Source organism: Chamaea fasciata, unplaced genomic scaffold, assembly GCF_029207755.1.
Source record: "Chamaea fasciata isolate MVZ Bird 193981 ecotype frontalis unplaced genomic scaffold, bChaFas1.0.hap1 SCAF_7, whole genome shotgun sequence".
Classification (NCBI taxonomy): domain Eukaryota; kingdom Metazoa; phylum Chordata; class Aves; order Passeriformes; family Sylviidae; genus Chamaea; species Chamaea fasciata.
The window spans coordinates 55,049,610-55,076,201 of NW_027094092.1; the positions used below are offsets into that span (position 1 = coordinate 55,049,610).

Sequence of the window (26,592 nt, forward strand, 5' to 3'; positions counted from 1 at the left end):
TGAATCAGTATACATCATTCAGAAACACTTAAGAGTCAAGAGATTTATTAGTTATTTAAGTGTATATCTAAGCTCACTGTAATACCAATTACCTTTCAAAATAAATTTTTGAACAGTATTTTCAATTTACATTGCTAGAAGTTAGAAAAATCCGGACAACAGGTTGGTTTTTTTCTTATAAAAGTATGTATACTATCACTCATCATAATTATTTTTAAAGAACAAAGCATCCTACTGTCAACATATATACTAAAGAAATACTAACTGATATGACAATTTACTCCTGTCCATCCTGGAATGCAGTCACAGTAATATCCACCAATGAGATTTTTGCAAGAGTAAGCATTAACACAGGGTTTCCCCTCACACTCATTAGCATCTGTGAAAGAAGAGAAAATAAAGAATAGAATAAAGAACAAACCCAGAAACAGATTACCACAGCCCCAAGCAAAGTGTCCATGCAATCCAAGCATCAGAAGCCCATATTAAACATTGGTAGGGCACTGAAACCATTTACATACCACAGGATTTTAATGCACACTTGCCTATAGTAGCACATGCATGTTATCTTACTGTTTCCCTTGACCAAAACTCAAAAAGGCAATTTGTTAGTCAGGGCAAATCCCTCCCTGGCCTCCACAAAGCTCAGTCACTCTTCTGCCACCATGGAGGAGAAGTTACCATCACCAACACAGAAAAGTTACGGGGCATTCTAAAAGAACTATTATAAATAAGCTTAAGTTGGGGCTTGAATAGTTACAGATCCACTTGAAATGTCTGGCTTTGAGATCTACTCTCCTAAAGAGGAGCTAAAATACCAATACCAACACACATATTTCCATATTTTCTTCAATAAACACCATGCCAGAAACACAGAGTTATTCAGTGTTTAGGAATTATCTCCAGCGGTCTCCAAAGCTTTACAATTACTTACCAAGCTGGCAAGTTGCTCCAATCCACTGTTGTGGACAAATACACTCGAATGCATTGACACCATCAATGCAGGTCCCTCCTTGAGCACAGGGGTTTGATGCGCACTCGTCAATATCTGCAAAAGCAAAGGGGGACCTTCCATCATTTAGGACCTTCCTAAAGCTTGGCTTAACAGGTTCCACTTCAAAGTTAGTTTGAGATGAAGGGGGAGAATGTACAAACAAACAAGCTTAGGCACAGGCTAACATTTCTAACCTAGTTTTTACTTAGGCTTTTCTCACATCTTTGAGACAGAGTAGATAAGCTCAGCAAACAGCAAAGAAGAATCAGATGACCAGCTATGATTTGCATGTTCATTGAAATTCATGTCCCTAGATCATTACACAAATTTAGCCAGTTTTAGTTCTGTGGTTAGCAATTTTCAGGGTTTTGTGGTTTTGTTTTTGGGTTTTTTTTTTTTGAGGACAGTTGCTGTTTGAAGACAAGCCACCTGAGTTCCAAATCACAGCAACATGCAAATCAGTTACAATCCCACAATACATTTCAACCACTTCTCTGTCCTCTGAATCAGACACTTAAGCATTTAAGTGTGCAAATCTACTTTTCTACTTTTAAAGAAGGGGAGAACCTTTGACCTTCACATTTATATTTCTCAAAATGAAACTATTCTGCATTTTGCTTCAGGGTGGTTAAGGAGTCAGGAACTGTCAAACAAGCTTTGTTTGACAAACAAGGACATTTCTTTGGATATGGTCCAGCTATGTTTTTGATAACTTTTTGATAACCGAGCTCAACTTCATTGAGTCAATACTGTGGGCTGCACAGAGCCCTCCTCTTTTTACTCTGCCAATACTCAGCTGTTAAAAGACAGAAAAAGTAAAAGACTACCACCAAATTTCCAAACTCCAGATATTACCAGGTAAGCTGCATCAACCCTTCCAACCCAACAGGTCAGTCACCAGCAAAACCATACCCACCAATAGCACATGTTGGTCCACTCCACCCCGACGGGCAGTGACACTTGAAGCCTGATGAAATTTCGTGACAAATTCCACCATTAGCACAAGGATTAGATACACAAGCATGCTCAGCTGGGGAGAAAGAAGGAAAGAAATTCTTGCTAAATACTCTTCCAGTACCACATAAGGAGAACTTGCAGTTAAAAGTTGCACTGGCTAAAAAGTAACCAAGAGAAATAGAAGCACTGAAGTTTGGAGCCTCTCTCTCCCACCTGCAGAGAATTAAGATTTCCAGAAGGAAAATGAAGCAGGATTTCACTGATGATGTATCATCCTTCCCACCTAATGACTAGAAAGCCTAAGCACAGACAGCTTGCTCTATTTCAGTATCCCAGCAAAGTTCCCCATTAACACTCTGCTTCCAGCCATGCACTTCCACCTCCAGAGTGCTCCAGCACTTCTTTCAAACTCAGTGAGACAAAACAGATACACTGTATGCAGAGGTCTGAACAGTTATAGTAGTTTAAGTATCAAAGGTCTGTTTAGCTTCATTCTAGCACTGTTCCTTGGAAACAGCAGGGAACAGAGGTGCTTACAGACAGTGATGCTCCTTGTCACTCCATGTAGGGCTGTAGCAGTGGCAGAGGCTGCACTAAACAATCATCAGGTTGAGGAAGGACAAGCTTTTTATAGCTTCTTTTTGGTAACTTCCTCTCTCAGAAGACAAGGAAGTTTTTTAGTCCCAGTACCTAAAGCAGCTCACACACCAGCCTACTGTTAAAAATCACCATAGATCTCAGCATGTATATGGCTCCCTTTTTCACTGCCTCCTCACCTGAAAAGGCAAGCTACTTCCCCTCCCACAAATTTCCGGGCAAGCTGTGGCAAGATTTCATCCATTTTAGCCTAAACTTTACATCATGTTCTACCAGCTGAAGCAAAATTCAAGTTTTGATGGTATCTTTAATACCACAGAGAGCTTTATGAAGTTCAAAGATCTACATCCTTATTAACTCTGAAAACCTTCTGTTGATAATAGTTTAGTGAACTTAAAGCCAAGCACTGAAGTGGAAAAAAAAAAGGGTTTCTTTCCACCTAAAATTTTAACTATCAAGGAACAGCAAAATTCATAGTGAGAAGCTGTGAATATCAGATTTCAAAAAAGGATTTAACAGCGCATCACAACAAAGAAACAGAACACCCAACTAACCACTATATGAAGCAAATTATGAAAGAACTAGAAACTACACACTGCCATTTGCCTCCAAAGTGAGAATAACCAAGAAAAGTCTCCAGAGACCAAATCTGTCCCCAGAACACAAACGCTTTGATCTTTGTGTAACACACAGACAGAAAAAAGCAACGTGCTATCTTTGTACTGTGGTTGAGGTAGGAAGCAGTTTTTCAAGACACAGATCTGTTGAAGATTCAAGTCAAAGCCATGCTTCATCACAAATGTGGTTTAAACGCTCTCCTTCATTTTCCCAATAGGCACAAGGAAGACAGCTTTTTACAGATTGCTCAAGGTGACTCTGTAAGAGGGTTTGAGCACTTTTCCATAGTAGTTAACATTTCATTATTAATCCAATTATATTAGAAATCCCACATTAAAAGATGAAGCTACAGTTGATAAAAAAGGCTAGTCAACACAGTCAGCCAACTAAAAATTGGGCCAAAGCCCCACATCAGAGTAGAAACTGAAGTGCTCATCACTTCCACCTCTCTTAGTCCCCAGCTTGGAAAAGACGCATGCTTGCCAGCAAGCCAGAAGACAAGAAAATGGCCACCAGGGAATAAGGTAACAGGGAAAGCCACATGTGGAACCTATTTCATAAGACTGCAGCCCAACTGCAGATTTGGATTAAGGAAGAGAAGTCAAAGAGAAGAAAGAGTCTTATCTAAAGGGAAACTAGTGCAGCATTTCTGTTGTCTTTGGTGATGTTTTGAACAGCTCTAGGCTCAGGCAGTAGAAAGGAGAGCTGGAGCATATCCCCAGTGAAGTGCAGAAGGGCCTAAGGCAGGTGCAGATCCCCAAGGAGAGGTGCAGCATCCCCACATACCGATTTCGCAGTTCTTTCCCGAGTAGCCGTCGGGGCAGGCACAGCGATACTCGTCCGGCTCCGTGTTCATGCAGGTGCCGCCGTTCAGGCACGGGTGGTGATTCCCACAGTAGTTCAGATCTGCACAGAGAAAAGGCTCAGTCAGCAGGGAACACACATCCCACCATCTCAATCCCTAGTAAGACACACAGATGCCTTTCTGGCTTGAACATCCTTCACCCACATCATCCCCATATTCCAGTGGCTAGCCTGTGATTGGGTAACTATCCACAGAACAGGGAAGAACGGACAAGAGACAACTGCAGGAGTTAGAAGAGTCAGGACAATTCCAAGCCTTTTGTCTTGAACTTCCTACACTTCTGATGCCTAGGCACCATCTGCCACACAAGAATTAAGGCACAGAAACACTCTGGTAGTTGCACACTAGCAGAAAAAAAAGGGTTAGTGAGTTATCAGTTAATCATGCAACTTAACTTATTTTTCCTGTACATTAATGTTAAGTACCTTTGTTACAGAGCAGGCCACCCCAGTTGGTTTCACAATTACACTGCCATGGTTCATTACAGCTCCCATGAGCACAGCCTGGGTAGCGGACACACTCATCACAGAACTGTCCTTGCCAACCATAATGACACCTAAGATGTAAGTTCACATGTTAAAAGTTAGCAACATGACGCTTCATTATCAGCATTACATGTATTTACAACACTACACTTACCATTCTCAAGAACAAGGTCAACTGTTCAATGTGCAACAGATAACAAAACTTTATCCTGTTTAGAAGGGACACAACTAGTCCTGTTGAACATCCTTACAGGAACTCATCCTGCTCGAATGTGTTACACACCATGGCAACAAACACCACCAAGCACTACACGTTATGAGAACTGCACATGAATTAGTTGTTCCTTCACAAGAAGTCCCATCTTCACATAATCATCTCCCACTAGGACAAAACTTGTGATTGATACAAGAAAGCTGAAATTGATTTTCAGAAAGAGACTGCTGGCTAGCAGCATTGAGCACTATAGTGTTTTTCTGTGAAGAGAGATTTCAAGGTAACAGCCAATTTGCTTTAGAGTGCTACAACCTTAAAAGACCAGGGCAGCCAGAAAGGCAGCAGTCCTGACAATTTTCTCAAGAAAATCTTTTTTCACAGATTTATTCCATTATCTCCTCAGCATTCTCTACTGGCACTATGGAAAAAGTACTCTTTGGAGAGAGGAGCAAGAACAGAAACAAAAGCCATCAATAATTCATTTGGTTTAGAGTTGAAATTTTTCCCCAAGACTTCTTCTGAGACCAGTATCTTTATGCTAATCTGCAACAGAACTCTGCTGAAAGAAGCAACTGTTTATGGTACAGGAAAGTATTAAAACCTGAATTTATAAGGGGGAGGAAGGGCATGGGCTAATGATTTTTTAAAACATATATTTATTTTTCACACACATTTTAAGTACCAAGAAATAGGAGAAATAGAAACCTTGCTCTTTTGGGCCAACAAAAGAAATGTTCTGTCTGTTAAGAGCGTATTTCTTATATAGAATTCAAGAGACATACTAGCAACAAAGAGATGCATAAAATCACAGTGAATGAGAGTTGGGCACATGCACAATGGTGCAACCCTATTGCCTAGAAGAAAAAAACATTAGAAATGAAACTACCATTCTATAATCCACATAATCTGAATAGTATAAAAGAGCTGAAAATAATTTAAGTCTTTGGGGGGGTAGCAAGAGAAGACAAGGAAGAGAAGTATAAACGAGAAACCTTGGTTCCCTGTGAATCAATCCTCTTCCACTGTTTCAGTAAGCTGGATCAATCCCCAGAGGAACAGAACATGCTGTGCTGGCAGCACAGCATTTAAAACCTTACTATTTACATTGGCAGCAAGGAATCTAGATGCAGATCTCTGCAAGACCATTCTTTTCATAGGAAGTTCTAGAACTGCTTTGAGCTCCTGTCCCAGTATATGCTCCTGCTCTGAAAAGCTCCCAGCTGCAGATCTCCAAGGAGAGCCTCAGCTGAGTACCCAGCCCAGAGGCCTTCACTGCTCCTCTGAGCAGGGCTGGCAGAAGCCTGGAGAACACTCATATTTTAGAAGCCTCTTTCTTTGGCTACAGCAGCAGCAAGAGGAAACAAATACTGCTCCTGCTAAATTTGATCTCTTCCTTCCTCCTCAAGGACAGAAAAATCTTTTCAGAGGATGGTAATAAACAATAAAAAAAGCACTGCAACTCACTTTACTGGCCCCGACCCAAATCTTCATCCATGCCAAACCTGGCACTACTGCCAGTGATTCACCATGACTATCCCAGCCAGAGCCAACTCCCCACCCACATACAACAAGCATTTTCAAGAGCTGAAAGTCTGCATCACAAAGCAAATAATCACAGTAACTCAATTTATTCTCCATAGCCAATGGATAACATGTTTCTTTGTTTAACACTGCCGTGGTGCTTAAGAGAGCAAAGAAAAATACAGCCACCTTCTAGAACTTGAAGGCATCTTAAAGCACCTACTTGAGTTTGTAGGTATGCTTGGTGACATTAAAATTACTTCAGCAGAAAAAAAAGGTTGCTGCTTTTTCATGATACTCAACACAGTCAAAGTTGACTGTTAAAGTTACCACTAAGCCTGAGGGAAATAATTTCTAGAAGCTAAAAGCAGTCCAAAGGAACACAATGTTTACAAGTCAAAAGGTTACTATGTGGTAAGCTGATCAGCCTCCAGTTTACAAGGAAGAGTAAATTAGGATTTCCTCTTGAACAGGAAGTCTGGTTGCATCCTACATTAACAGGTGCTAGAGCAGTGTTAATTCCACTTCCTTCTAAAAAGAAAATGCTTACATGCATCTCAGCCCACCCTGAGAGCAAGATGGGATCAATAAGAGTAAACCAACCCAGAAATGGGTATGCCGTATGTCATTTATGGGTATGGGTATGTCGTTTATGACAAAAATATCAAGACAAAAAACAAAGATGAAAATGATTATGATTCACTATGAGAAGCCTAAATGGTACAAACACAAATTCAACATCATTTAGGAATAAAAAACCCCCCAAAACCAAACCAGAATTCCTTTCCAAGTACCAACCATTTGTGCAAAAGCCAAAAGGAAACTGCCAGTGCAGCTAATAGTGGGCTAAAGTTACTTGTTCCCTGCCCTCCCATCCTAGTCAAGAATCAACTAAATTGCAATTCTAAATTTTTCACATCTGACAAAATAAGAAAGCCAAATATAGAGAATCTATAAGGATTCTCATTGTTCAACAGACAAAGAAAATTCTTATTGGAATCAAGATTCTACTTCCTTTGTCCTTCCCCTCTGCTGACTTCATCAGCTCAAACTTGTCTTCACAATCCAGCACATGCAAAACAAAATCAGACCTGGCTTAATCTTAGCCCTTGCTGGGTTATTAGCATTACAAAGAACCATAAATAGATTGTTACAGTTTAGTAACTTCCTGATGGAAGGCTGAAGCACAGGCATCTGCTCCCAGACTAAAGCAACCCTTTGGGTCACAGTTAACACAGAGTGCAATAGGGACACAAGAACAACTGTTGGTTATCTTGAAACCAACAACTTGGAGAACAGATCTGTTAATTCTACAAGGCACACTTCGCAGCTTCCATTTTTCTTAGATGAGAGTCTGGTGGCAGTAAAAAAGTGAGAGTTCAAACAAAAGGCTAGAGGTGGGGGTGGCAGGAGTTGACATTAGCAAGAATTCTAGACAACCCTTCAATCGTCAGATTAGAAAAACTGCAACTGTGCAGAAAAAACACTGCTGTCACTGACAAGCAGAAAAAGCCACAATATTTCAGCTCAGTGGGGCTTCAAACAGCTAAATTTCAGGATCAATGACTTTCTACAGTAAATCTCAGTAGTAACTTTAACATCAGGGAACCCTACAAAAGCACTCATCACTACACACAGTTCAAAGGAACATATATACTCAGAGGCAGGGGAAAGTGAGAAAAAAAGCATGAAACAGAACATTTGGGGTTTTTATTTTTCCTGGGGTCATCCAAAAACTGAATTTATCAAGTCCAATAAAAGATTTTTCTACAGAAATATTCTTTCCTTATGTTCTTCTAAAAGAGATATAATGAAGGAGAAAGCTGACAGTGGCCTTTGCTTTCCTCTGAGGAAGTTTGTTACAATTATTAGTAAGAGCTAGGTTGAAACGAAACATTTCCAAATCAGATGGAACTAACTAGATGGGTCTAACTATCTTTGCCCCTTGGGCAAAAAGGGGACTAGATGACCCTGGAAATGTGGTCCAGATTCCATTAAGTTTATGTCAAATCCTACAGTGACAATTACAGAAGTGATGTGGAAAGGTGAAGAGATGTACCCAGATCCTGATGGCCGGTAAGCCACGGCCCCTCAGCATCTTGAATGACTAACTCCTGCTTATCCAAAAAGAGGATGCCTCTCCCAACACAGCAGAAAGTCAGGGGGCCCTCGATGGTCAGCTTGAACTCAGCTCTTTTGTACCATCTTTACACATTGTTTATTCTCCTGGTTCAATCACTTCTGGTTATTTGAGAGTCCTGATCCTTCTGTGCAGAAAGTTCAGCTGAGAAACTTCATATCCATATTCATCTCATCCAATCACTAATCTGTGCTGGTTAACCTTCAGAAAAAGCTCTATAATTCTTGAGAATGAGAGGATACCTAAATAAATTCTGTTCTACACCTACTTACAGAGCTTTGTCAGCACCTCATGCATAAATACACCTAAACCATCAAACTGAAGTCTATTCCTGAAGTTAATGCAAGAATATGGGGCCTAAAAATAAATATTAAAAAAAAAATCTTAGGGAGGATGTAGGCAATGTGGTATGATCCTTTAAATAGCACAGCTTACACCTTACTGATTTATTGCACATCATACAAAGAGTGAAGAGAACATCACTGTGAGATATTCATACACCTTTTTATAAGCAGACTTTTTGGAAGGAGCCTCTCCCAATCATGCTTCAAGTGGAAGATGGGGCCAAAGCACTCAATACAGGAAAACAAAGCAAAACAGTGACATTAAGAGCAGAAGCAAAATGCATCATCCAGGGGTGGGGGAGAAATAACCCTCTTAAAGAGAAAACCACTAAATTTTCTAGTGACGTGAACAGGATGGTGTTGCATAGGCCAGAACAATAGCTTTATATTAGTTATTTACTTAAAATAACCATAAGAAAGCCTGTTTAAACTTTTAGGAGATTACTTGTTACACAGCAGGCAGCAATATTGTCCAGCTGTTAGATCCTACAATTCTGAGCATCTGGAGTCAATGTTAACAAGCAGTACAGTACTCATTCACTAATACTTGTCACAGAAACACTTTGCTCACGGTCCTACCTTCGAAATAGGCAAGATAATTTTGTGAATAGCAAAGGAAAACATACTCCTTAATAAGCTCAAATAATTTAATTACCTGAAAGCTTGTTATCTTTACCTCTCACCCCTAGTACTGTTATCACACCAAAAATTACAAACCTTTCCCTACAAACTTTTTTTTCCTCTAATAAAGGAAGTTATTGAAAGCTCACAGTCTCACTCCAGTACTAAGCAGAGTTTTGAGAACAACTTAAAAGAGGGGATGGTTCAAAAGTTTTTAGGCAAAACCTTGCTCAGTTAACTTACATAAGGGGCTCTAAGGGCGTGCCTGTACTTGCATTAGTTCACATCAGGAACATGCTTTTTAAGTGAACTGCCTGATCATTCCTGTTGATGGTGTGTTAGTTCACATCACAGAGCTGTTTTGGAACAAAGGAATTGGATTTCTCTTAGGTTAAACTAAGGTAACATCAGACAATGTACGCCAGGAGCACACCCAGTGCGTTCCAGCTGCAAACAGGCGTTCAGGCCACAAGAACAGACTGGAGAGTCTAAAATTTAAAGTCCTGAAGTGTTTGGAGTATGATATTGAGTTCTCTGTGCTGCTTTGATCTCCTGTTCTAGTTCAGCTGCACTCCCCACACTGCTGTAGACACAAGTTCAAGCACTACACGTTTTTACTTCCTGCACACCCACTCACATCTCCTGGATGCAGATCCACCTTTAGGACATGTTCTATACCCTCTAACTCGCTCATGCAGAACATGCCTCAGTTCCTTGACCAATCAAGACACAAAATATGAGATTCTTTGTCTAACTTGTCTACTTGTGAAACGCTTGCCAACATTCCCTAAGGGCTCACCACTAGGACATTAAAAAAAAAAAAAAAAAGCACACTCGTTATAACAACAGGCAAGAGAATTCAACATGATGAAAGACACAGCAATGGTAAGAATTTTACAAGACCTTTGAGACCTGAAACTGTAATAAGATCTCTTACACCAAAGAGGAGACAGGAGATGTCCCAGTCCCGGTACCAAGTGCATTCCTGCGGGGCCAAACAGAAGCCTCACACTTTTTAGGGACCATGGGCAGTCCAGTGTTGCTGGAATTGAACTGGACAGATGCCAAAGCAGCTAAGCACACTGCCCAAACTAGAGTTTTTTCTAGTTTACTGCTCAGAGCAGCCTATGAGATTTCTCATAATTCTGTTCTGGAACACCCATGGAAGATCCCCACCTCTTACCTTCTCCCAGGTTTTAGACGCAGGAATTTTATTTCTTTCTTTTTTTCGGTTGTCTATGACTTTTGCTAGTCCTCTACAGTCTTTCAATAACAACCTGTTTTGAAAAGCCTTACCAGATCACCTTATACCCAAGAATGAGTTCATAAGAATCCAGCTGGTGGATTTTTTTTTTTTTTTTAAGTTTAGACAGAGTTCCTCAGTGCTGATGTTAAACATGTTATCCACCCAACCATCACAAAACCACAACTGAGATATCAGTGATATTGGATAGTCTCTGAGAAGTCTCATATTTAACAAAGACTCTCTAGGACACTTTTTACGCCACAAATACTCCAGGTTGGTTGCAGCTCATTTTGCAGCTCCGGCTTTTTCTGCATCTCTAATAAAAGTACTGGATAACAGTTGAGCAGGGGTCTGGCCTGTAAAGTGACAGATGAAGGGAACAAAATCACTTGGGAGATGCCCATAGAGCTTGCAGGCACTGCATGACTGCTGAAGGGGAACACAGTGATTACAAAAGGCATGGCACTGGACAGAGAGCTTGAGAAAGCTTTTTCAATGGGGCAAAGATAAGGTACATGTTTAAACAACACCAAACAAACATAAAATCACCAAAACTGTAAAACTAAAACTGTCGTGAATAGTTCTAGAACAAGTCACTTCAAAGCACGCAAACCTTAATTTATTTTAAAAATTCTTCAAAAGAAGTATGTTTGCTTTTTCCACCTTGCACAGAATTCACATTAGAGTGCTATTAATGATTCCACTTCTAATTCATTTCAGTTAGTCTGCACATTCTAAAGAGATTTTTGTATCAGTTGTGGAAAGTAAGACTGGCATTTCCCAGGACAAAACCTGGCTCTTACCATGGCTCCAGAATGCAAGACGAGCAGTGTTAGGGATTCAACTCCTTTTGTTTAGCTTTAGATGAGAAAGAAACATTCAAAGGCAATGGGAAAAGTAGAAAGACTTCTGAAAATACCATCATCCTGGCAGGGCTATGACAATGTAAGCCAGATATGAGGCATATCTGGACCTCAACCAAAGCCATACCACTCTGGATAACAAGGAAGTGAAAGATTGAGCTGTTAAGCCTAGTGACAGTTTATGAGTAGTACCAAACATACCCAGGGTCAGCAGTTTTAATCAAGGAAAGAAACTTTCACTGGTGGTTTCTCTATATTCAACTTCGCTAATTCCATGAGGTCATTGAACCCAAGCCAGATACGAGCCATTAGATCAAACTTCATTCTCCTCTAGACAGCTTAATGGAATTTAACAAAGTACTTGAAGTGATGTAAAAACACACAAAGTACCAGCATCAAGGCTCTGCAATGTTGTGTCTTTGATAATCCCTCCTACTACTTTGGCCTGGTGAAGTCAATAAAAAAAGACCACTTAGCCTGCTACTACAGACCAAAGTTTATTGTCTTTCTCTATGCACTGTGGATAAAGACTGGATCGTTTTCTCTTTAGGATGGTGGCATGTTTCCATCCTTGCAATACTTAGCTAAGTTGCTTTTGCTTTCCTCAAGGATGTATTTTTCATCTTTATTCATGAAATTTTTATTTTTGCTGAATTGCCTCCACAATGACAAAACACATCACCTAGACTCAGCCAAACCGCAAAACCATTTCCTACATCAGGTTATTTTGACATATCTGGTCATCCCTACATGTTTTTCATTTTGATGGAAACTCAGAAGAAATGGAAAAACATCTCAATACTGTAGCTTTTTCAAAGCAAATGTATGCATGAACTTGACCAACAGATGATGCACATTCAGAGCCAATGACATAACCTTTATTTACAGTTGGAGGTAATTTTAGCGTTACTTTTAATCCAAGAACTGCTCTAAATTACATTGGAACATAAAAAATGGAGGATAGATTTTTTTTCTTGAGACCTTGGTTGAAGTCTTGGAGCCTCTGCCTAAGTTACCTCCACGTTCATGCAACTTGAAGATGGAAACCATTTTCCAGCTTTTCTATTTACTAACAGCACTGCAAGTTTTGGCAATTAAGTAGCTTTTGGCACCAGCTGGTTCCCAATTACCTCACACCCATATTTTTTCTCACATTTTCATTTTCTTTCTGAATTAAAAAAGGACATTGTTTTCACCTGTTAAATTGCAGTGGCAGCTGTCCAGAAACCAGGATGAAGGAATCTAGATTAAAATTCAATAGCACCAAACATAGCAGTTTCTTTTAAATAACAGCTTCCTTTGTACTGCTGAAGATAAAGGTCATGTCTGTAAGCCTTGATTATTTTTAGGCCAGCATAATTTTTCTACAGAAGGTATTATCCATTTTGGTTAAAAGCAACATTTCCAATATAGTCTAATAACTATGACAGAATACAATTTAAAGACACAATTTAAAGTTTGTGTGTGAACACACTCAAGCTACCAAATCATCATTGAAGAGATAGCTAAGAGCTTTCTGCAATACTACAGTGGCCACACAGAGAAAAGCCACTGTTCCCCTTCAGCTTGCTGATGACAGATCTGACTCGAGCAGACAGGCATCAAGAAACAAGGTAAACTGCACACAGTCCATCATTCCTTCCCTCAGTGCTTTCTTCAAAGTGAGAGAATCCACTCATCACAACAGTGAGATACCTGGACAGAGTCCTTCAGTAGACTCAGGATTATTTTTGAGGGCTCAGTTTAGCTGGGTAGGTTGCAAGGGAACACCTGGATTTACAACCCCAGATGCTTCTTCACATTATCTCCAGGCTGCAAGGAAAGGCTTTGCCAGGCGAGATCACCTGTGGACAGCCACCTTGAAAAAGGTAACAGCACCCAGCCTCTCAGATTGAAAGGTTTTATATTCCCTTCTTGAAACTTCCCTCCCCCTCTTCAGCTTCTGCCTTCTCAGATACAGCTGGTATCACAGAGAAAGGGAAGCTGAAAAGGAAACTGCACCAACCCCTCTCACCCACCCACTCCCAACCAGAAAAAAAACCCCAAAAAAACCAAAAAAACCCACAAATAAACAAAAAAAAACCCACAAAAAACAAACAAAAAACCCAGCCAAAAGGTACTGCTTTGTATTTTCTTAAATCTGTTTCTTTTATACATTTAGTTAAAGATTTCTTGCATTCAAAAAGCAAATATTCACAGGCTCCTAGGATGCTGCTTTGACATCTACAGGACACCAGAAACCCTCACATGAATCAAAATTCATTGAAATAGGCTCTCAAGGGGAACAAATGTATTCTTGAAAGGCTCAAGCGAAGGAATGTTTCCTCTTCAGGCAGAAATGATACTGGCCCAGCTCCCAACCACAACCTCTACTTATAACAAAAAATGCCCAACAGCAGTACGAGTACCCAATACTTGAAATCACAAGGAAGATATTTAGTGATATAGAAAAAAATCAGAAATAACTTCATTAATAAATGTTTTTTCTTACACAAAAAGGAATCCCCCATTTAAACATCTTCCTTGAAAAAATCTTTAAAAGGCATTTTTATAGCTTGAGAAGTGAAACCACACACAAACTGAAGTGCTGTTTCAATTTTACTTCAAATTTACAGTTTTCAGTCAGATCAGAGGGCTACTACACAACAAACCTTCCAAGAAGTCAGCAGTATCTGATGGAAGTTTCAGGGCAGTAAGAAACCACTCTGTGCTGCAATGATTTAAGGTTTGCTTTGTTATCCGCCATCCCCCAGTGTTAAAAGCACGAGGCTCTGCAGCAGGATGGCACTTGTCTGCATGTCACCTACCACAGCTCATGAACTGGCACCTCAACCCCAGATCAACTCTAAGCCCAGCTAGGACGGACTGTCTGCATCCCATTTCTGCCACTTCTGTGGAGGCTGTAGTAGTCAGAAGGATGAAGCCAAACTGCCCTAAACTGTCACAGCTTGCCACAAAGTGGTATTTGTCAGCTCTCAGGGGTTCTGGCAGCCACAGCTCAGTTTCACATCATTCCAATCAAGCAGGTTCAACACAGCTCAGTAAGGAACCACCGTGTGAATCCACCCTTACAATGGTGGATACCACTCTGACTACAAATATACTCAACAACTTACACAGAATCCCAAACTTGCAAGTAGACCTGTCCCATTTCTTCAACAGCCAGTGTAAAAATAACACCCATTTCCCCTTGACCTGCTACATTGAATGCCTGAACCTTTACAGGAAAACAATCAACTGCCCTTGCTATCACAGTCTACTTCAGCTACATCAGAGTTAGGGGAACATTGCACTCTGTTCTCTTATATTTAGGGACCAAAAAAATTAACCTGAGGTAGAAAGTTTAAGTTGGTGTTGCTACTGTATCTCTATTATTACCAAAACCCTTTTTTTTTTTTCTTGGAACAGCAGAGTTTACTGGATTTTGGTGCTCAAAACGCATATTGAGTGCTCAAGGACTGTGAGCACTTCCACATCTGACAGTCCAAAGGGCAACTGCCCTTTTCATTTGAGAGAAACAAATATACAGAGATTAAAACTCTGAAAGATTTTGAAAATAATAAAATATATATTTTCTCATTTGATAAAGGCACAGTTTTGAACTACACAAAGCAAACCTGTTTAGTCCTAAAAAGGCAAAAAACAGAAGAGCATCACAAAACAGTTCAGAGTATATGCAGTTCTTACACACGACATCTACTTCAAATCCATTTCCATCCATGTTCTTGTACAGAATTTTTCCATTTTAAAGCAGACTTTTTAAAAATAGGAATATACATTTAGAACACTTGAGAGATCAGTGCTCAACCCACCCCCCACCCACCCCCCCCTCAAAAAAAAAAAAAAAAAAAAAAAGAAGAGAGAATATAGTCAAGCATGCAGACTTACTTGCATTCCCCAGGTACACTGCAGCCCCCATGGAGCAAATTACATCCTTGTTTACACACAGCTGTAGACACAAAAAGATTTGGGCATCAGCCTGGGCAGCCAGGTATCCATTAGTACAGCAGCAGTCTGGAGCTCTTCAGGCAGGGCTCCTGTAATTTAGCCTGTCTGTTTGTGTGCAAAGCAGATTGCCTTCTGGCATGTTCCAATAGTTGGTCCTTCCAGCCAGGTATTTCACAGAACACAGCACCATTACAGCCAAAAAACTTTGCAGAAAGTGTCACCACTGAAACTTTTATAAAATACAGTTGTTTTTAAAAACTGGTGTAAGACTGGTACTATGCTGGAAATTCCAAACTTTAAGTTATACATGACTTTGAGTAAGCCCTAAAAATGGTCCTCCCCATCACTGACAAGCTTTTTACTGAAAAGGAAGAGAAAACAAAACCAAAAAGCCCTCAGCAGAAAGCAGAGTATGTGAAATAATTTTAGCACTAAAATTACTTACTGAAGGCAAAATCCAGAGAGATTTGACTGAGTGGAACATTAAAAGAGACAACTACACTTGAATTTCTGTTCCCATTAAGAGCTATCAAAAAGCTTTCTGCTTTGCACACTTTACACTTAAAACTGTTTCATTTGCAGAAGCAGAGTTATGGGTGCATTTTTACAGGATTAAAGTCTACTGTGTAAGTGATGATATCACTTCAATAAAACCTTACGTTAACAGATGTAATGCATCATTTTGCTTTGAAGGAACACCACCATTGAATAAAGCCAATTAGTAAAAGGATGTTTCCCTGAATACTAAATTTGTTTAGGTAGATTCACAGCACACACCAGAAGCAACACTGTATCCTGTGCTCCACTTTTCAGAGAGGATGTTTTATTTAAAGATTCATATTGAAAGGACAATGCCTTTAAGTGCTAAAATTAATATGCTACAGCACTGACACCACAGAAACGCCTGCTGCAGTTTACACCTATTCTACATACAGCAAGGCTAATCCAAGACAAAGGAAACATACTACCTTGTTTGCATTCTTCTCCCATCCAACCTTCCATGCAGGCTTTGTTTCCATTTTGATCACATGTGTAGTGACCAACAAAGTCATCTCGAGGGCCACAGAACTTGTTGCACAGAGCACTGTAGTAATTTTCATCACACTTCACCCTTATTTGCACTTCAAAGTGGGCAACAGGACCATTAATTTGTAGGGTCTTCCATCGATCTTCTGGGTTGATCATGCCAGCATGTGCCACTCGCTCTATTAACAAGTTTTCACCTTTTTGGAAAGAAAGGTAAATTCAACAGTGGGTTAAGTTTGATAGCGCACAAGGACATACGGAATCCAATCAGAAATACTCAACTGGTTAAGGGAAAATCAAGTAAAGAAAATGTTAAGATGATAAAGATCTACTGTATAACTGAATTTTCCTTTGCCTTGCAAAGTTCATTACAGGAAGGCCAATTTAAAAAAGTGTCCCAAAGGAAATATTAAAAAACCCTGGAACATAATCCATAGGAAATAGCTTATTTTTCAAGGCAGCCAAACATACCACACCCACATGCTGACAACTAGCAGCTTTATCTTGATCTGAGGCTCTTCTTGACTCCTTTTTGTTCTTATAAAATTGCAAGATCTGCACAATCTCATAGCTGAGATAAAGTTCTCTGCTGCTAGTTTAATTTTAAAAATAAAGCAAAACACAGTGTATTCATTTTGCTGCAAAATTACTGAGCAATAGTGAATGCTCTGGTAGTCTTGCATTATACACATAAACTAGCTTGTTTCCATTTTATCATTCTCTCTAAAATAAAGGCAAAATATCTTTAACAACCATTCTTTAGAACACTGCACAGCTAGTGTTTGACATCTTGAGAAGAAATAAACAAGTGAACCCAGGACTGCCAAGGGCCATTCTCAGCTCTGTATCCTCCTTATCCTCATCCCCAGTGAAACTCCTGATAACTGTGATCCCTGTTGCAGCACACTCTGTGAGCATCCTGCCTTGTCCCCATGGAAAGCAGCAGCTCTGCTACTGCCAGACTCCACTCACTGACGCCAAACACACAAAGAATTACATATCCCAGGGGACAAGAGGATTCTAGGCTGTAACATTACAGAAACTGCCAACACAAAGTATTTTCATTGACATGAATATCCATTTTGTATCTTTATCCATGTAATTCTTTGTGTAGAAGCTTCAATACCAGGAGGTGAGACAATTATAGCCAAGTACAATAAAATTATACAATTGTTTCAGCAAATATTGAGAATAAGTAAAGCTCAGTGAGGGGGGTAAGGGCAGACAGTGAGCAATACCAGTGACAAAAGTTTTCTAATGGGTTCACCATTCAAATCTGATACCACGCTACTGGACAGATTTTCTAGGTGACTGCAAGTTGCATCTGGAACAGCAAACACTATTTAAGGATGAGAAGAAGGTACAGAAGCTTCACTTCAACATATTAATTTCATACACATTTCTGAAATAGCTATGATATTGTCAGCTCAGAGCTTCAGCACCCATTTTCTTTAAATAAAGATGTAAAGTACACGTTAAAAGAAATTAATAACCAAAACCTTGCACACAGCAAGAGGCTGAGATGAGAGTGAGATAAAGCCTGAAATTAAAATTATTTTATAATGTAAAATATGCCAAGCTGGTAGCAAGCGATACTAAGCTACCACCTTTAGCAAACGCATTTTACCTACCCCAGCTGCTTTCCAGAACTCATTAGCCTCAAATGTTTAGAACACAAAACCCAAGGAATGACTGTTTCTCAGCCAGAATGTTACTGACAGTTTAGAGGAATCCTGTGCATCTCTTAGCAAAGTGGCATTTTCCTCTCGGCACATAAAAGGACTAAAGTGATAATTTTCAGCCCCTCCAGTATTAAGAGAAAAGAATAGTTACAGAAGCATCAGGTTCTCCAAAGTATCTTGCTCTCTTGGCATCTTTTATTCAAGCTTTCTTCTATAAAAATGTTTCCTCTTGAAACGAAAAAGTACTGAACTTAAAAAGAACCCCTTTTTAACTAAGCATTGAAAAGTACTCCAGTTATTAAGACCTCACAGTATCTCTCTGCTTTATTATTAAAAGTGGTATTGCCATGTATATGCTGTAAGTCATGCTTGCTTAGACTACACTGCATAAAACATTTCATGGCTGGCCAGGACACATTGAAGCCTATTCCTTCTCTTTAACTCTCATTCCTGTGCATGAGCTCCTCCATAATCCAGGAGCACTTGCAAGATAGAAAAGGCTGCCTACATTTTATTTTTGACCAACACAATATTTATCACACCAGCCACCATTGAAAGTTTAATGATTAGATAGAATCACAGGGTTTTTTAGGTTGGAAAAGACCTTTAAGGTCATCAAAACCCAACCATTAACCCTGTACTGCCAAGGCCACCACTAAACCATGTCCCCAAGTGCCACATCTACATGTCTTTCAAATACCTCCAGGGATGGTGACACCACCACTTCCCTGGGGCAGATCTCAGCATCCTTTAATAATCTTATTTTCCTCCAGTGACTATTGATCTGAAAAACAAAACATGCTGAATCACCGGATGGTCAAGGAAAAGTGAACAAATAGCAAATACACATTACAGAGCTGCTTTCCTACTATAAGCATCACAGGCTCCTTATAAAAATTTGCAGTAGCCACTGCTGTGGAAGCGTTTCCTCCAAGTGCATCAGATGGACTGAAGAACAGGTCCCGAGATTAAAAGAGCAGCTTATATAATAAAATACTTATCAGGCATCTTCAGGCTAATGGAGATTCATCAGACCCAGCTAACTGGAACAAGCATTACAGGTACTGCAAATATACCCATGCAGAACAGACCTCTTGATACCACGGGTCAAGAACAGGAGAAATAACCCAAGAGTGGTCTTTTTATCTTTTTGAGCACTCAAACTTTATCTTCACAAGCTCTTCCAGAAAGGAATGTATTCAGAATCTTAAGGGTTTTTCCTCAAGCTTTTATCAGTATAAGTAGGGCTTAACAGCCTACATAAGCAAGCCAAGTAATTTACCCTGAGCCACAAACAGCATGAGGGAAGCAGCTCCAAGCCATTTCATTTCTAATATTAAGTTCTTAAGTACCAGAGCAAGTATGAGAGTTCTGTTTAACTTCATATTTAACACTGATCCTATGTAGAAGGTGCATCTTCCAGGGAGATCTGAAAACACAGGGAACGTGCTTGTCAAGATTTCTCTTTCCACCCCCACAATACCAAAGTGTGTCTGAAGATATTCAGACTCTCTCACCTGTTTTGATGAGACAGGTTTGCTCCCTGCATCTGTCTTTGCCATAGAAGTTCAACTTAGGGATTCACACTTATTATTTTTAGCCCTAAGTAAAGGCATAACTGAATTTCTCTGGTTATTGGTAAAATAGCATCATTCATCACTCAAACTTAGATACACGCAAACAGCCTCCCAGCAATTTCCCTGATTAATGGGTTTTCTACAAGCAGCTCTAGAAAAGCAGATAGTGGAACAGATGCTTGCACAAAAGGAGAAGATGGCTAAAAGGCAGTCCTTTAATGAATGTTCCCAGAGCATTTGATTTTTGGAAGAGAAAACCTTATCTGAAGAGTATTCAATTTCACAATATACAAATAAGAACACTTCCCATCAGCACCCTGACCCTTGGCAGAGGTCAGGCATTCCCAACAAGCCAACACAGCTGTACAAAAGGTGATTCTGGTAGGTGTTTGTGAGGGAACACATCACATGAACTTCACAGCCAAAGGAGCAGGAGGTGCCCATCTCAGGAAGCATGTTCTCTTCAGAATGTTTTCGAGCACGATGGACAGATTAGACTCATACAGGTTAATGGGAAGGAGGAAAGTAACCACTGCATCCCTGCAGTAGACACAGAGTCAAATGGAAAGTTACTTCGCACGTGAAGATGCCAGCTTGCTCTGTCAAGGCAGGGCTGGCTTGGGCATTGCCAAGAACTCTGCTGAAGTCTGCCCAGCCAAGTGACTTACCTGGAAAGTGCAACTGCTTTGACAGATGACAGCCAGCAGGCCCTTTGCAGTGACTTTGTATCCAAGCCAGTTTCCTCTCCCCCTCTTCCACCCTCCCAAAGCAAACAAGTGGTAACACTACACGGCCACAAGCTTACCCCCGAGCCAACCCTGCTGCCCACAGGAGGAAGAAAAGGCAGGAGTAGCTCAGGAATCAGGGCTGAAGGATCCTCTAAGAATTTGTACAGGGGAAACATTTGCCATGGCAGATTTGGTCTTGAGATAGTACTTCACAGGGCAGCTCCGAGTCCCCCTGCCTTCACTGAGTGCAAGAAGAATGCAGGATGCTTGGACACAGAGGGAGGGAACAACGACAAATGTTCTAGAACCTTCAAGTTGTACACTGGAAGCCTCTCTTTCTAGGTTTTAGGTGAGGACTTTTGTTTGCCTGTTGTTTTGTTTGGGTTTTGTTGTTTATATCTGTTGTTGCTATTGTTTTGTTTTTATTTTGTTGGGGAGGTTTTTTTGTTTTGGATGGGGGGTTTTGGGTTTTAATACCCACTTGAGAGTCCAAGCTGGAACACAGACCCTACATTTAACTTACAGCCTTACTCATCCCCATTAAAGGAAAGCAAAACCTGACTCTAGAACTAATTAATCAGCTTATAAACAGACTCTGGCAATTACTTTGATTAATCTATCTTACAGTAGCAACATAAGATACATGAAACCTGATCCCCAGATCAGCACAGTGCTCAGGATGGACAGGGAGTCACGCTTTCCACAGACATTCACTTCACCCCTCCAAGACCAGATACTGTCTTTTCTCTGGAGGAGCTGCTGAATTCCCTTTCCTCTTTCTCTAACATGTGAAATTTTTACTGATCTGTCCCTGTCTGGCAGTTCAGTGATGCTTGCAAAAATACAAGAGAAGCATCTGTGTATCTTGACAGCTTCACAAGGCAAAACTTACTGGAGGACTTGCCACCATGATCACTCAAAAAAGAGAGAGAAAACCTTCAGCATTAAGGAATTCTCCCTACGAATCCTATATCCAAAATCTCAACTGAAGCATGGCAAAGCAACACATCCCTACCACAGAATCAGAAAACAGACTACAGAAACATTTAACCAAGACAAGCACTTAGCTAGTCTTCTGCCAAATTACAGGCCAAGAAAGCCTTCCTAAATTCACCCAACAAACCTTCGAGGTTTCAGCTGCAATATAGCTTTGCAGTACCTCTCTGGCAGACTAAATTAAAGGGAAGTTCACTTTCCATCAGCAGTTTCTCATAGAACTTAACTGTAATCTGACACTTACATACTCTCCCACAGTTCATAGAAACTGTTAATTTAAGGAGATGGCACACTGGGCCTCCAGAAGACACTCTATATCCTGTTTGCCTGAAGTTCAGGGGAAAAAAAAAAAAAGAACGCAAGTAAAAAGATTTGTTAGATCTTGTTAAACTAAAAAGCGTAACAAAGACCTAACACAAGCCTGAGGTGACTGTCCTCTCATCAAGTGTATTTAAAAGAAATCTGGGGCTTAAAGCTACAGATTTGCAAGAGGATTCTGCAAATTCTAAGAAATAAAGTTAAAATATTATTATTTATTAAAAAGCTAATCAAAAAATGAAGTCCAGCACTTGAATGCATACAGATGACTTGCAGAATAGGCTGTCTCTTCATGTTCAGTCCTTTCTACACCATCTCATGAGTTGATTTCCCCTCTGTAACTAGGGCACGAATATTCTAATATTTGCTGTACTAGCTGCCCCTAAGCTGTACTAGATAAATTAGTCCCAAGCTGGAAACCATTTAAAATAATCAACATCACATGGTATATTTTAAACAAAGCATTCAAGAGGACTCCTCCAATCTGTTACTATGTAGGGTATCTAAACTTATTCAAGCTTACTCTGCTCAGCACATAAGACCACATTTTGAATACTACACCCAGCTTTAGGAAGTGCCACTCAAGAAGGCTGTGGACAAACTCAACTGAAGGGTTGCACCAGCATTAATATCAGAGATGTAAAAAACACAGTCAATAGAAAAAGGTTAAAGGAGCTGTTAAACAAGACAAAATAAGCTTAATTCTAACAGAAGAAGGGTTCAGGAACAAAGTAAAACCTCATCATTACTGAAAGAGAATCTGATGATGATTCAGGACATATATAACCTCTTCACTATCTTCACGTTCAAACACTTACCCTTCCTCTACACTGATCCCAACCAAAATGAAATAGTCCATCAATAACCACAATGCAAGTCTGAGGATCATTATTTCTTGTAGTCATAAGCATTGGTCATTTTAGGACATATTTGTACACCATTTACAAAGAGCAGGTTCAAGCTGGAGTCCTGCTTTAGCAGCATTATAGCAATCAGCACCTTGATATGATTTTGAGGTATTGATAAAATAATCTTGCTTTTACTTCAGATCAATAACCCTGTCTTGACACAAAGCATTAGCATTTACAGACTGAAAACATAAGGTAAGTTCCAGTACTTGAGGAGAAACAGAGAAGGGATTATACCATGATTTAGAACAATTTCATCAAAAAAATGAAGTACACTTTCCTTATGGGGAGCAAGAACGTTTAATTGTTCACATGATCACAGAAATCATTGCATAGCATGAGCACACGCAGACTGAGGAGAATTTGAAGTGCAGCACTACAGATTATCTTCCTTTTTTTAAAAAAAGGGGGTAGCATGATTTGTAAACATTTCTTAAAGTTAATTATCAGGAGTCATGTGTTAATTACAACTTTTATTTACAACTGTCCATTCTGTTTCCTATATAGCAATAATTTTTCACAGTTCCTAATCCAATACTCACTGTTTGGATTTGTATATATCCTTTACTCAGACAACAGGTTTGCCTAGTGCTGATTTGGAGGGATGGCTGATTGCAGCAGAATACCATCTTCCCCCTCCCCAGTTTGCACACATAGAGCACAGAATAAGTACAAACTCCAAGCTTTACATAAATACTCACCAGCTTTTGTATCATTATCCCAATCCCATGCTTCTAATATTAATGTGAACGACCTCTGAAAAAAAACAAGACACCAATTAGACAGTAATAAAAAACTGTTATAACCAGACAAACTGATTTGAAATAAGCAGATATTACTGCTACAAGAAAACCAACAGAAGGCAGTTTAAAGTTTCACTTCTCTGTTGTCATGTGAAAGCCCTTGAAGGCATCTTCTCAAAAGCATGAAATACAACAGCATTAAAAATTGTGGGACAAGCCACACTAACAGCAAAGCAAAAACATTCCATACACACACACATTGAGGACTGAATTATTATTACTCTCCTCCCACTGCATCTATTTCTCAGCTTTGCTTAGCCACAGAAATCCTTCTCAGAAGCAGCCCTAAAAGGTTTAAATGAAATGAGGTTCAGAACCTTGGGAAACAGCTAGAATATTTAAGACTTAAACAACTGAACCACCTCCCCTAAAAAGAAATGAGAGCCATCGTTTAGAAAGTGCATGCAAGGTAAGTCTATACCAGATCTGTTTTACAGAAAAACATATCTAAAGAAGAAATACACAATTCATCCTGCATCTATCAAAAATTTACACTTTCTCATGAAAGGGTAGCATAAAAACCAGATCTACAAAAGACACAGCAGAAACAATTATTACAGTAAGCACACCTGGTACTATACTTTCCCCTGAGGAAAGAAAAAGCCCACTATTTCAGACAGTTCCTAAATGATTTAGAAAAAAGATGAAGGCTTTACTTCACTAAACCAAGGCTTCAGGCATTTTCCTTAGTTTATGATCAAATATGTAGGACAGATGTTGATATTCAAATACTAAACTTATTTTGAAAAAAGTTATGCATACAGGTAATTTTTAACTGCTTTGAGTTGAAAAAGAATAGCTGTGAAGCCACTAACTTTGATAGTTTCCAAGTGCTGCAAGTAACATCAAGAGATTCTCACATACATTCAAAATCAAGGAAAAACCATCAAGAACAGAAAAGAGTTATTGCACCACTATTCTGAAATCCTCCCATACACATCTTCATGCAGAGAGCCATACCCTAATGTGTGCACAGTTCACAGCCTAAAGATCTATAAATTCGCATGGGTATGGGGACACTCAGCCAAGAAATTGCAAGGACCCTCTTTGGAAAAGGATTATGTAAGAATTCAGCCATCTTTCACAGGAGCATTAGGACTATTTTACTGTTGCAGCAAGAGATGTGTATTTTCGAGATAGCTCCTTATGTGCTCTACACACCCCTCAACTCCACACCAAGGAGGGTTGATCGTAACATTGAGACCTCCCCATTTTAGAGCAGCAGCAACAATAGGATCAGTGCAGCACCCCAAGCAGAAGGGCTCTCTGTCTGAGGTCTTCCATTACTACAGCAGAGATCGTTCTACTCAGAAATACACTTGAGTGCTTATTTTCCTACTGCTCAGTTACATTAACACACAAACCACAACTCAGCCTTTGAAAATAAGCCCTTCTACTGCATTTTCAGCTTCAGACATACACTAGGGAAGATGATTTTACATCACTGAAACAGAAACAGGTTTAGGGGTGACTATTTAGATTAGACTAAAGAAAGGAAAGAAGTGGTGACCATACTGGACAGGACATACTTGGGTTTGTACTGCCCTTGGAAATGGAAAACTCAGAGAGATCAGTTGAGAAAGCAAAGGGCTCTTACCTCTGAGGTATGACAGCACAGCTCAGTTCCACCCATTTTTTACAGACAAACATTAGTGGAGCTTTTCGGTAGCTTCACCCTCCAACTCCTTGCACTCCCCGATCTCAGCACTTAGGGAAGCAGATAGGATTCTACTCTATTCTGAAAACACTACCTGCAACCCCTCTTCCTAACTGAAAAAAACCCCCATACATTGAATAGCTGAGAAAATAAGTTCTATATAATACTGCCCTAACACCACCTTCTGGCAAATTCTATCTCCTTACTTTGCATCAAAATTATGAACTAATCTAGGCAGAATTCTGCCAATCAGTGCAAAGTCCAAAGTTATCCACATCTTCCACTTTTAACTACTTCCCGTCTAACATATCCCTTAGCTTTCCTGTGTTCCATTGATTTGCGTTAGAAGTATAGACCACTGTTAAAGTGCTTATGTAAAGGCTGGTCTTTCCTACTGCAAATTGGCTGTTGCATCTGACTGCCCACATAAGGCAGCAAAAAACTTAAGATGGACTTGCTGTCTTAGGAAACAGACCTAGCAGTCATCTATGCTTTCCCATCACATCATTTGAAAGCAGATTTGTATCTACACTCAGGATGCTAGGGAATTTTTGTGGGTAAAGACTTCCATGCAATGCATTGTTCAGTGTGATCATGCTGGACAGTGTGAATGGGAATAAAAAGGCATTCTACCCACTTCAAGATGCTTAAAACAAGAAAACTCACAGCTCTGGTGGCAAACCTCATGGCCTAAGTTGGCGTAGCCTCTGGAGCAGAAAATATTGCTTTACAATCTTATAAACACTTCATAGTACATTATGAGCAACTATGACCCTGGTGGAGAGCTGCTCCTCCAAAACGTGGAGGAGCCCTCACAGCTCATATTGCCTCCTCCTGGCTTTGCAACCCCCAGGTCCCACAGGCCTGGTCTCCAGCATTTGCTTTGACCATCCTCCCACTGGTCACCATCAAGAATCACAGCCCACCTGTAGTAAGTTAAAGAACCTACACAACAAAGACAAGACAAAGACTTTTAAATCCTTTCACTTCCCTGTGTCTACTTTTATAGCTGACCAGGCTGGCACTTGGCAGCTCACACATGAACAAGCATTTGGAGTGTAACCTTTCAGGAGGGCTTGCAGGAGATTAGAGATGTTAATCAAATGGCACTACACAGTATTGATAGACAAATGTGTATTTACTGGACTGTCAGTTTTCAGCTGGGACAGTTCTCAGTTGTGCAACTTCTGCTCTCTGCCGAGTTACACAGTCAGCCTTTAAAAACCCCAAACAGACACAGCAAGAATGCAACTGTAAAACTGATTTTTATGGCTATTTTACCTCTAGAGAAGATAGTTAAGGTTACCAAGCCAACCTGTCACCCTTCCTCATCTCCAGCTGGCCAATAAGTTGAAAGAGGAATTCCTCCCTGCAGTAGTGCAACAGATCATCACATCACAACTACTACATCTCAAAAGAGAAAACTGGTCCTTAACCCACTTGTTCATAAAAACACAGTCCTGCCCACTACCACATGTATCAAG

At 40.0% G+C, this 26,592-nt stretch overlaps 1 protein-coding gene across 1 annotated transcript in view; it reads right to left on the reverse strand.

Moving 5' to 3' along the window:
* Window positions 1–26,592, reverse strand: part of JAG2 (jagged canonical Notch ligand 2) — a 68,931-nt gene that overhangs the window by 19,717 nt on the left and 22,622 nt on the right. Inside the window, exons 3-10 of the mRNA XM_066188968.1 lie at window positions 23,350–23,404; window positions 16,382–16,636; window positions 15,354–15,414; window positions 4,457–4,587; window positions 3,953–4,072; window positions 1,911–2,024; window positions 935–1,048; window positions 266–379 (exon numbers count right to left, since the gene is read on the reverse strand). Of these exons, the coding sequence (XP_066045065.1) occupies window positions 266–379; window positions 935–1,048; window positions 1,911–2,024; window positions 3,953–4,072; window positions 4,457–4,587; window positions 15,354–15,414; window positions 16,382–16,636; window positions 23,350–23,404 (964 nt within the window). The remainder of the gene's footprint in view (window positions 1–265; window positions 380–934; window positions 1,049–1,910; window positions 2,025–3,952; window positions 4,073–4,456; window positions 4,588–15,353; window positions 15,415–16,381; window positions 16,637–23,349; window positions 23,405–26,592) is intronic.